The following is a 13,192-nucleotide window of genomic DNA, read 5'->3' on the forward strand; positions in this document are numbered from 1 at the left end:
TACTTGAAATCTTAAGTAAATACATTTCCCCTATAGGCTATAGGTGTTTCCCTCAATGTATTGGGCTTACACTTGTCTCGGTTGAAATTAGAGTAGACTACAGTAGGCCTACCAGTCGAATTTTTACTTCCAGCCATTAGCAGAGATTGCCCGTCTTCAGAAAATGTTTTGTCCGGACCAGTATGAAGTGTAGATACCTTAAAGCTGCTAGATATAAGTAATTCACATTTTTAAGTCACAAACACTGTCTATTTTATCTAAACAATACAATACATCAATATCAATGCCTGGGAAATAGTTCCTGAAAAGAGTTGCATTTGAACTCATAAGCTTAGTCTTTTAACAACTGATTGTATGGGCTGAGGTATGGGCAAAAAAAGCAGATCATTTGATCTCAGTCTAACTCAAACCTAAAAGGTAAACCCAAGGCCAACTCTAACCCACAATAAATAATTGAGTGGTGTTAAATGTAGCTTTATAATGATGGTATGTTTAAAGATTTCTTCATTTTTCTACTCAAAATTGAGCACTTTCTGACGCAGGCCCAAATGCCATCAGGTCACATTGTCTCCGATCAGATGATCAGTATAATCTCTGAAGGGAAATGGAAGGCTTGTATCGGAGCATTTGATTAAACATTACATCATTATGTATTGATACCTGGCAGAGTGTGCTGGTAATAAATGTCAGGTGTTACTTCATGTACAGCATCTTCCATTTTATTCATTTTAAGTCACAATGCCAAACACAAATAAATTTAAATATGGATCAGTGCAAATTTCTATTAACCACTTGAATCCTCTATCTTCGGTGGAAATAGCAGATCTACAAGCTCACAATGCATCACAACGCGATGTCCTGTGAGCTTGTAGATCTACCATTTTTGCCAAAGATGTAGTGTAGAGTTAAAACAGGAGGGGGCATAGTAAAGAGCCCTTGGGAATCAGGGTCAGCTATAATGGCTAATTGCTGTTTAGGAAGTGAATTAGGATGTTCAGTTCCGCTTTAGGAACAAACTGAAAAAGTCAGCCGGTGGTTTGTTTCCATCCTCAGCACTCATCTCTGCTTGCGGACAGAAGTCTGGAGGGTTGAGCTCTTGAGGGTCCGCAATTCCAATGACGTTATCGAAAAGGCTAGAGTAACAGAGCGACAGAGGTTTTAGTTTAAATGAATGTAATAAAACTCATTGAATAGTGCAGCTTGACATCAGAAACCAGAACTTTTATTACTACTAGTATTGATGATTTCTTGTACGTTATTTTATGTCTTTATATGTCTTGATGAATTGAATACATAGATACAGTAGGACCACAATGGAAACAAGCCCTTAGGGCTTTTTATGTTATCCTTTTAGTATCATTGTATAATCGTACCACTGCACTATTTTGCAAACTGTTAATAAAGTATTCAATCAATCAATCAATAATTGAGACATTTGTTGTGTGGGCTCTGGTCTCCTACCATGTGACAGTTATTGCAGTGGTTATCAAACTTTTGCTTCTGATGAAAATATTTTGTGTTGGGGATCCCCATTCAAGATTTGCGTTGTTAAAATGTTTAAAAAAATATTCCAAATGTTTAAAAAAATATTTTCAAGATCTTTTGAAAATAGCAGATCTACAAGCTCACAAACACTGGGGACCCCCTGGAAACTCTTCAAAGATTCCTAGAGATCCCTAGACCCCACTTTGAGAACCACTGAGTTATTGTACTAGTGTATGTTGGCAAAATGTCTACGCTCGACTTACCTTACCAGGACCCAGCCATACTTAGCAGTTTGATATGCAGTTGAGACCGGAATGCATCCAAACTCAGTAACAGTTGCCATGTATTTGCCTGAAGGGACAGATATGGGAAACAAACATGGTCAATATAAGGTAGCCTAACATACAGATACACACAGTGGACATATCATCTACAGTATATATGTAGAAAGATACAGTGATGGATTGGACAGACAGACAGACAGACAGACAGACAGACAGACAGACAGACAGACAGACAGACAGACAGACAGACAGACAGACAGACAGACAGACAGACAGACAGACAGACAGACACACACACACACACACACACACACACACACACACACACACACACACACACACACGCACACACACACACACACACACACACACACACACACACACACACACACACACACACACACACACACACACAGTAAGATGTGTACACATCCAGATGTTGCAGTGTACATACATAAATACATGCACAACGTTTACATTTATTCATTTCTTTGTGTTTTGTTTTTCCATGCCTACACATTTTATTTAGTCACTGTCGGGCAAAAACTTTGTACATCCAAAACCGTTTCTTTTTAGGAAATGGAAAAATGTACCTGTGTTCCAATGGATGTATGTAGTTATTAAGTCACAAGCTCTTTTTAAAATTAATATTTTCATTGGTTAAATATTCATAAAACCCAACAGACAGACTAACCATGTTCAACTTGGTGTCCCTTTTCCGAAAAGTTTCAAAAATAGCAATAGGTATATAGATAGAGCACATACCATAGGCTCAGTCCATATGCAGCCGACCCAAAGCCTGTTGGCTGCATGTCCTTATCCCTTCTACAAGCTCACAACCAGTTGCATCACAACAGGTTGATGCAACCTGTTGTGAGCTTGTGGCATTAATTTATGAAAATAAAAGATAATGGAATATGGAGAATTGATACAAGGTTTCTGCCCGACAGTAACAATTTGCACCATGCAAGTTATTTCTGAGGCCACATGTGAAAACACATTGCATCTAACCTGTGTTGTTAGACAGCGTTCCCCACCAGGTGTTGACTAGGAGACCCATACCACGTCCTGAGGAGCTACCCAGTACAGATTGACCCATGAGAGAAGCATCCTTTGGCACGGCCATGGGCTGGAATTCTGTCTTCAGTGCTTTCTTAGTGCATTCACGTTTTGGCTCGTCAATCATAAACAAGGCATGCTGAGTGATAACATTTATAGGAAGAAATTTGTTATTTGCACGCACGCACGCGCACGCATGCGCACGCACACGCACACACACACACACACACACACACACACACACACACACACACACACACACACACACACACACACACACACAGGTACTAATGTAATTTAACAACTAGTACTAAAAATGGAGTTCCTCTTTTTGAGATATCTATTTTGTACCCCGATGCTGTTCTCTGGATGGGATTGCCTGAGGCATGTGTACTATACTATACTATACTATACTATACTATACTATACTATACTATACTATACTATACTATACTATACTATACTATACTATACTATACTATACTATACTATACTACTTTTACAAGTAAAAGTCCGGAATAGCAATTGTGAGCTTGTAGATCCGCTATTTTCAAATGGCCAAAATGTATATAGGGCTGAAGAGGTTACTGTATGTTTTGTGATAATAATCAAAATCTGCAAAGTAACTAGCAACTAAAGTTCAAATAATTGTAGTGGAGTAAAATAATATTTGCCTCTGAGACTTAGTGTAGAAGTAAAAGTAGTGAAAATTGGAAATACTCCAAATAAAAAATACCTCAAAATTGTACTTGATTAAATGTACTTAGTTACTTTACACCACTATACTATACAATACTCACTTCTTTGTACAGCAGAAGGGCATCGAGGGTGAAAGTCTTGTTCTCGTAATTGCCCTTCTCCTTGATGCGGAGACGCTGTCCAAGTGCATCATACCAGAAGCGTGCGTACGTCCACAGCTTCTCATTCTGGGTGGACTGGGAGAGAGAGGAACAGTTTGATTGGATATTTGAGTCAGGTTCTTTTTCAACTGAGATCATGTTTTTTTTTTTTTTTACTTACATGTAATGCTGTGCTCAATCTTTTTGCTGACAAAACTTAGAACTGCTTTTGAATAAAAGAAACACTCACCACAGTGAGGGCTCCAGTCAGAAGAGATGGACTTGCTGTTAGAAGTAGGGAAATTGATTGATTGGTTTTTATTCTACAACAATGAGCTGGCCCATACAGTGCATTTGTTGTGCAATGTAACTGAATTTCCCCAGAGTACTAAGGAAGACCAACCAGCATGCAAATATCTTCCTTTTACAAAAACAACTGTTACCAAGTTAAATAAATAAATAAACAATAGGCAAAAATGAGAGAAAGGAGCTGGAATTAGTCATAGACAATGAACAACAATGAATTTCCCATGTGGGCGTGTTTTAGAGAAGTACTTCAGAACAAGAAATAAACAGACCTGTCTTAACCGTTAAAATATAAAGACCCTATTATGCAGTGCCCGGTTAGTCCATTCAATGTTATTCTACTTACAGCATGGCTGGGGCCTCTCTGCCAGTGCCAGGCAGGTTAGTGCCAGTAGGCTCAACAACACGATGAAGGTCCTCATGCTTTGCTTTTGCTGTCTCACACACCTAGACGGCAACACACATACACTGCCACTGAGACAATGGCTGTAGACAGAGCCACTTCTTTATAAACATGATGCGAGGCTCCAGTTCCGGAGCAACTACCAGAATTTCTTTCCAACAGCTTTTTGGTCACCCCCACACCTTTTGTAATGAGTCTCACTTATGAATGAGGAAATAACAAACTATAACAAAGCATGTGACTCTGACAGCATGTGATCGTGAGAATATTTACAGTATTATGGCTGCAAATGACAATTCTTTTATTAGTGATTATTCTATGAATTACTTTTTCAATTAATCTAATAATCAATGTTTTTATACGTATATATTTTTTTACATTTATTATAAAATTTGTATTTTTCAGCGTAATCTTTTATAATAGACTAAATCAATTAGTCTGGTGAACACTGTCCTACTTTGTTGTATGTGTCATGCAAAAATAAGAACAAATTGCTGAACTTCAAGCTCACAACATTTTGATCTTGTATTTTTGCCTCTGTATTTAAAAAAATAACATTTTTTAAAATTCTAATCGACTACATCAATTATATCAATTAACTGTTGCACCCCTAAAATATATTGTATTCTATGTATACTGTATGTACCCACTGTATGATATCCAGAGACCTGTTTAGTACTAGATGGCATTATAATGTATTTAAGTTCTAATAGTTTTACAATTACAGGACAATAAAGGCCTGAATGCAGTTATCCTATACCTCCATCAGCTTGTTTGGTTTGGCTTAATCTCTCAAGACAGATTAAGCTCAGCAGCTGAATCTGTCAAATTAAAACGAAAGTTCCTCTCTTTGCTGGGTCAGAGGTACAAACAAGTGTTGCTGTACACAGAAGGAAGGAGGCTTAGAAAACATGTACTGTAGTTGTTGGTGACTGGAGAGGATCACATTGCACTGGGAGTGACATCACTGTCATATGACAGTCACCTGGTACACCTGACCATACACACCCCATGGATGGGTCTCATGGGCTAATTGATGGACTAATAATGCATTATATATTTGAAGAAAGGTTATCCATTCCCTTAAAGATTCTGCCTTAATGACATATGAAACTGACAAGGAGACATCAATGGGGAGGCACAGGTGGGAAGGCTCAGCTAACAGATAAATGTGGGTCCAGAGAGTGGAGCCTTAATAAAGTTAGCGCTTTTCAAAGCAAGGTTAACAAGTGATTTACCAAACAAGATCAAAATTACAGAAAATAACATGAAAGAGATATAAGATTAAAAAAAGGTTAATATACATGAAATTAAAACGAATGGCAAAAAAGGAGATAAACATGGATAAAAGAGAGTCAAGAAGAAGAGAGATTGTAAAGTTGATTTTAAATTGAAAAGTCAATCCATTTCTTATTAATTGTGAAATGTTTAGCCAACATTGACTCAACTATTCAGGTAAGTTCTGTAGGTATAAAGTTGTACTGACTAATGGAGAACATGTAAACAAAGGCTAAATCTAGAAAGAAAGCTATTAACAGGAAAATGGTGTGTTTACAATATTTATTTTTGTAAACGCCATTATTTCAAGTTCTTTCCTACTTTTCTATCCTTCTGCCTCACCGAGTGTTGCATTGGACCAGTCGAAGACCACCACCACAGTAAGTGGCCATGCACACAAAACAGAACCAACTTGCTCAACAAGCAAAACCTTATACAACGTTATAAAACACACATGCACATAAGCCCCACAATACAATAACCACAATAAACACATTCCCTCACACACATGTAGACAGGGGAACTGAGAGTGTGACTTGTATTGAAAAAGGAGCAGATTCTCATTGCACAGAATTTGTTGTCACATAGCTCAGTGGAACTTCAGCAGACCATGGGACATTACCTTCCTGTTCTGCAAAACCGGTCAGACTGCAAGCCACAGAGCTTGAAGATAAAATATCACAGAATGACAAGTGACAAACACATAAAACTATTAAAAACAGTCCCTCCCAACTCCAAGCTTCTCGCTGTCCATGGTGCTGAAGAGGGCACACTAAACGACAGTGTTGTTGAATTACAAGTTTATACTACAATCTAAGGAATCTCTGTATGTGTCTGTGTGTGTCACACAAAGTTTCTCCCTGGCATACCTCGGATAGCGTCGAATTGTTCGCTCCCAACCTTGGCGTGCGTGTCTCATATGACACACAGAGCCAAACGCAATTTGAATGGAATTCTCTGTGTATTCGGGAGATTGTATGCATGCATCAGCATCCCTGATTTGCCAACTCAAACTGTCGGCTATACAGATTTTCGTCATGTCACGTCACGTTTGTGCACCTCAGCCAGTATAGGTCTGGGGATAAAGCAAGAGAGGCTCGGTTGAGATGGTTTGGACAAGTGAAAAGGAGGGATGAGAAGCGGGAACTGACAGTTATAGGCCAATATTATATATGTCGGGTGTCCAAAACGCGTACTTTTCAGGATTCAAATTCAAAAACAGCAACAGTAGCAGATCTACAAGCTCAAAACTACGCACCACGTTTCTAGCTTTCAGATCTGCTACTTTTGAAGTTTTTTCTGTGATGCTGTAGTATGATGAAGTAGGGCGTTATTACGAAAAAACACAAAAAGCTAGAATATGGATGAGAGGTTTCTGCCCGACTACAACGATATGTATTATAAGTACAGTCTATAGATGGGTTTCCCGTTTGTAAACATGAGAGGATGATGCGCGCGCAGTGGAGGGAAGAGCCTGTAGAGGGCGCTATTACCCGCAGCAGCCCTGGCCATTGTACATTGATAAAATAAATGGTCTTCACCGGGTTTAATGAAAGTAGATTAAATGATGCAGTTTGTAATATCTTCTTTACTCAATAAAAATGATTTGTCGGAAGTTGTATCTGTCTGTATATAATAGCAGCATTATGCCTATTATGCCTATAATAGCAGCATTATGCCTATCTAAATCCCGAAAATAACAATAGAGTGAATGGCACTTCCGGGTCGTTCTACCTCCCGCATGCGCAGATTGCACACTCTGCTCTGTGATGACGTCGCGCGGAAACCCATCTATACTAGGGCTTTCACCAACTAGTCGTCTAGTCGACTAGTCGACTAGTATAACCACTAGTCAAATAGTTGGAAGCGCTTCCCTTAAAACGCCATAAAAATAAGGGCAGGAGGATAATAATAATAGTAATATAGTAGTTGGATGGCATTAAAACAATGCCCCCCCGCTAAAAAAATAATAAAATAAATAAAAATATCAATGTAAATTTCGACTAGTCGGCTACTACTTGGTCAAATGAGTCGACTAGTAAAAATCATTAGTTGTGAATGCCCTAGTCTATATGTAGGAGCCAAGTGTGCACTAAAGTGGGTTATTGGTATGTGATTGATGAAGGCACCGCATTGGCACCTAGGTGGTGGGAGTGTCGCTGTGGGTGGCCTCAGTGCCTACAAAGTAGTGGCTCTCACCTGCTCACTCTAAGGATGATTTGATCTTGGAGGTGGGGTGAGCTGGGAGAGCTACATTTTTGTTGACCGCATTTTTTGTATTATTGTTAATTGCTCACTGTTTAAGTTATTTGGTGCACATATTTATTACATATTTATTTGTTGTAAATTGTAATAATTTGGTGACACAGCACAGTAAATACTTTTAAACTTGAGCATTTGTTTGGTACTGAGTTTTTACATTTTTAATGCGCGTCATACAGTTTTTAAATCTCCCAGGCTTAGCCTGCCGGCTGATTATTCATTGGGACTATTATCAGCCGCAACATAGTCAACAAAACGTAACTGAAGCGCCGTTCCACGGAAAAGACATTGAACTCCTGGCTTACAGCGCTTCAAACAAGGAAACTGGAACGCGCATGGACGCGCACTGGCAGCGTAAGGTTGCATTCATTCATTGTTTTGACTCATTCATGCCCAGTCTACGTTACACGCACGCATAGCCTAAAACACAGCTGCTGTTACACACACGCTTACAAGCACACATACATACACACAGCCTTTATTGTTCCCCGTAGGCAAAGCTTCTTTAGTCTATAGCTCCGGTTATAGGCTATTGTTTTGTTATTTTCCTGTGCATGAACGGGTTCGGCCCGCATTCTATGGCCCGCGGATTGGGTTGGCCCAGGGTTGCCGTCTCAGAACTGAGATATATAGGCAAGTAAATACCTATCGTTCCATGCTGAAGACATAGGGTTGAATTGGATAGCTTAGATTTATTTAGGCAGTTTAGTGGGGAACAATAGGCTAGGCGATTTACATAAAGAGTCTAATTGAACACTGTGAATTTCTTTACATTTACAATTTCACACTTAAGCTATTACTACTAGGGCTGTGCTGATTTCGTTTGGGTGTGAATGAGTTTTTGTATTGCCTTTTTTGTTCATTCATTTAATGCAAAATGGAATCAAGTTTATCAAGGCCCGGTTCTAATGTCAGTGCAAATGAACAAGGAAGACAATCGAAGCTCACTGCCAAAGCATTGGTAAATAAAATGGAACATCTTCAAAAAGAACGAAAAGCTAAGGTTAACAAAATTGAAGCAGTTGTAAAGGTAATTAATGGGCTTATGCAAAGTTCTGACAATGCACAGACCATTCAATCTCATCTTCACAATGTTTCTGCACTGTATGATGAAGCAAATCAGCTGCATGATTCAGTCATTCCGTTACTTCCTCCAGAAGAACAAGAAAGGCAAAACATTTGGTTTTCAAACATACATAAACGTAAAGTTGATTTCATTGAAAATACAAATAAATGGCTTTCAGACATAAATGGCCAAATTGAAAGTACAGTTCAGTTACATGAAGATGTTACTTCTTCTTCACCTCAGCCACACTCACCTCATGTTGAAACACCTAATGCAGTGAATAATGACAATTTTACTTGTGTTTCAGAAGGTACTGAGGACGATGTGCAAACCGCTGTGGTAGATGATGTTGACCCTGATGATAGCATTTCTAATGTTGCAGTTGAGGCATCTAAGAAAAGGAGCTCTGCAGGGAGTAAGTGTAGGTCTAGTACCTCATCAACTTTGTCTGCATGTGTAAAGGCAGAGGCAAACATGGCAGCACTCCTTGCTCGCCAGAAGCTTCTTAAGGAGAAACATGACCTGGAAGAGCAAGAGGCACAGCTCAGAAAGAGGAGAGAGCAGTTGGATTTGGAGACAGAGATAGCGGCATCAGTAGCTAAAATAAATGTCTTGAAGGTTTCTGGCACCTCTCGAGTGTCTGGTGCTTCAGCTAGTATGACAGACGGGATGAATTCCTACCTTGAGAAAAGGAAACAAAAGGTTCATACGTTGGATGCTGATGCTGAGACATTTGTGCCTGTGTCAGTGAGGCAGCCATTTCAACGTGCTTCTAGTGAACAGAAGTCACGTTCACATTTGCTGGATGCTAGGCCTAAGCAGTCACATCCTCACTTATTGGATGCTCGGCCTAAGGTGAATTATGTGGGTCTGCAGTCGCAAGTTGGATTAGACCAGCCACTGCCAAGGCCTGAGATGGTTAGGGTGCGACAAAGTGGAACACACAACCCTCAAGCACGTCCTCAGTCGCAGTTGCTGTCACACCAACCTGCACCTTTAGCGCAAGGCAGCGCAGATCATGGTCAGCTGATATCTGTCTTGGAGAAACAGAACCAGATCACATCTTTGCTTGCTGAACAGCAGTCGTTGTTTTTCCTTCCACGACGTGAAATTCAGGTCTTTCATGGTGATCCCTTGGAGTATCAAACCTTCATGAGAGCTTTCGAACATAGCATCGAAGAGAAGACTCACAGCGCCAAGGATTGCTTATACTTTCTCGAGCAATATACCAAAGGGCAGCCCAGAGATATGGTTCGAAGCTGTCAGCATATGTCTGCTGAAAGTGGCTATGCCAAGGCCAAATCTTTGCTGCAAGAGCACTTCGGCGACCCATTGAAGATCACATCTGCTTATATGGACAAGGTCTTCTTGTGGCCAGCACTTAAGTCAGAGGACGTCAAGGCTCTACAATCTTACAGCTTCTTGCTGCGGGCTTGCTGCAATGCTCTGGGGGAGTTTGAATCCACATACGAGCTGGATGTCCCTGCTAACATGCAGGCTGTCATCAAGAAGTTGCCGTATAAGCTCAGGGACAAGTGGAGAGATGTCGCCTGCAGTTTGCAGGAGAAAAACCGTCGCAGAGCCACCTTTCGTGATATCGTCGATTTTATTGAAAGGCAGGTGAAAATTGCAAGCGACCCACTGTTTGGGGACTTACAGGATTCTTCCCCTACAGTATCGGGGCAGGAAGCGAGGCGTGCTAAAGCTAAGGGAAGTAGCTTTGCGACCACTGTCGCTACCATCGATGGGAACGATGACACTGGATGGACCAGAGAAAAGAGCTCACCTGTTGCCGTTTGCTTGCTTTGTGGAGCTGGGCATACCTTAGACGTGTGCTACCTATTGGAAAGGAAGACACACAACGATAAGATGTCCTTCTTGAGAGAGAAAGGGGTGTGTTTTGGCTGCATGTGCATTGGGCACAGAAGCAAAGACTGCCGCAAACGCCTCGTGTGCAAAGTGTGCAGTCTGAAACATCCCACTATGCTTCATATCTACTCCAAGGACAGGGAAAGTTCAACGCAAGCCAAAGGACAAATGGGGACAACAGATGGAAGTTCTTTGATCTCGGCGCAGTCCAGTGGTCTTACTGGGGCCGGAGAGAGTGAATGCACACTTGCCATACTTCCGGTTCGGGTGAAGTCCAGGAAAGGTCATAAAACAGTGGTCACCTACGCTTTTCTTGATCCAGGGAGCTCTGCTTCATTCTGCACCGAAGGGCTCATGAACCGGCTGAATCTCTCAGGAAGACGGTCTGATATTCTGCTTAGGACAATGGGTCAGGAGAAGGTGGTCAGCAGTCACATTGTGATGGATTTGGAGGTAGCAGGCCTGGACACAGATTGGTTCTGTGAGCTACCTGCAATGTTCACACAGAAGTGTATGCCTGTCAGTCAAGGCAACATCCCTAGGCAAGAAGATCTGCGGAATTGGCCGCACCTTGAACACATCGAGATAGCAGCGATCGACTCAGGGGTGGATCTTCTTATTGGAACCAATGTTCCCATGGCTTTGGAGCCGTGGGAGGTGGTCAGAAGCGAGGATGGCGGTCCGTATGCGATTAGAACCATGTTGGGTTGGACGGTGAATGGTCCTCTCAGAGGTGACTGCATTACCGACGCCCCCTGTATGAGTCATGATGTCACCGTCAATCGGATTTCAGTCGCAAGCCTTGACCAGCTGTGGGAGCAGCAGACTAAGGCAGACTTCCCTGAATGTGTTCAGGACGAACAGCTTGGATTGTCTAGGGAAGACCTGAACTTCATGGAGTCTGTCAACAGTTCTGTACAGTTGACTGATGGTCATTACCACATTGGCCTGCCTTTGAGACGAGGTGATGTCAGAATGCCGAACAACAGAAAGGTTGCTGAACAGCGTACCCTGGCTCTCAAAAGGAGATTCAACAAGGACCGTTCATTTCATGCGGACTACACCAACTTTATGAGCGAGATCATCTCCAGTGGCTATGCTGAGCAGGTACCAACTGAGGATCTGAGCCGTTCAGATGGCAAGGTGTGGTACATACCGCACCATGGTGTGTACCATCCACAGAAGAAAAAGTTGAGGGTCGTGTTTGATTGCGCGACTACTTTCAAAGGAACATCTTTGAATGCCCAACTTCTTCAAGGCCCAGATCTTACGAGCTCGCTGGTTGGGGTCATGAGCAGGTTCCGAAAAGAGCCTGTTGTGCTTATGGCTGATATCACAGCCATGTTCCATCAGGTCAGAGTACCAAGATCAGACTCTGACCTCTTGAGGTTCCTTTGGTGGCCAAATGGTGACCACAGTCAGGATGTGGTGGAGCATAGGATGTTGGCACACCTGTTTGGAGCAACATCTTCTCCAAGTTGTGCAAACTTCGCCTTAAGGAAATGTGCAGAGGATAACCGGGACCGGTTCAGTCCAGAGACGGTGGACACCGTTCTGCACCATTTCTATGTGGATGACTGCCTTGTATCAGTTGGTACTGAAGAGGAGGCAGTATCGCTATATCGCCAACTTCGTGCTCTGTGTGCCAGAGGAGGCTTCCAGCTAACCAAGTGGATTAGCAACAGACGCGCTGTGCTTGCCGCTATACCTCAGCAGGAAAGAGCGATGGATGTTAAGGATCTTGACTTAGACAATGACACTTTGCCTGTGGAAAGGGCTCTGGGCGTACAGTGGTGTGTCCAGTCGGATGCCTTCAAGTTCAAGATCACACTCAAGGACAAACCTCTGACAAGGAGAGGGATCTTATCCACCGTCAGCTCCATCTACGATCCCTTGGGATTCCTTGCACCTCTGGTGCTGAGTGCCAAGAAGCTTCTTCAAAGCCTGTGCAGAAATCAGCTGGGCTGGGATGAGGCTTTGCCAGTAAGTGCTGCACAGGAGTGGACCGTCTGGCTGGAGGAGCTCCATCTGATTGAAGAGTTTCGGATCTGCAGGTGCTTGAAACCTCCCAAGTTTGGAGAAGTCACTTCCGCTCAATTGCATCACTTTGCGGATGCCAGCGAAGATGGGTACGGCACGGTCACTTACCTGTTACTGAATAACATCCACAAACAAACCCACTGTGCCTTTGTAATGGGTAAGGCACGAGTTGCTCCGCTGAAATCCATTACAATCCCTCGCATGGAGTTGACAGCTGCAGTGGTGGCAAGCAGGATGGATAAGCTCTGGAAAAGGGAGTTGCAAATGCCACTACTGGAATCAGTGTTCTGGACGGATAGTA

The 13,192-nt window shown here is 42.1% G+C and overlaps 1 protein-coding gene across 1 annotated transcript; it reads right to left on the bottom strand.

The window, feature by feature from the left end:
- Window positions 1–701: 701 nt before the first annotated feature.
- Window positions 702–4,479, bottom strand: LOC308077179 (ependymin-1-like). Its single transcript, XM_080417776.1, has 6 exons — window positions 4,320–4,479; window positions 3,918–3,952; window positions 3,629–3,763; window positions 2,781–2,967; window positions 1,749–1,836; window positions 702–1,133 (listed from the first exon to the last, which is right to left on the bottom strand). The coding sequence occupies exons 1-6, from the start codon at window positions 4,393–4,395 to the stop codon at window positions 995–997; spliced, it is 660 nt and encodes a 219-aa protein (XP_080273902.1). The 5' UTR covers window positions 4,396–4,479; the 3' UTR covers window positions 702–994.
- Window positions 4,480–13,192: the final 8,713 nt, after the last annotated feature.

The sequence above is a fragment of the Gymnoscopelus braueri genome (genome assembly GCF_963280865.1).
Source record: "Gymnoscopelus braueri genome assembly, chromosome: 21".
NCBI lineage: Eukaryota > Metazoa > Chordata > Actinopteri > Myctophiformes > Myctophidae > Gymnoscopelus > Gymnoscopelus braueri.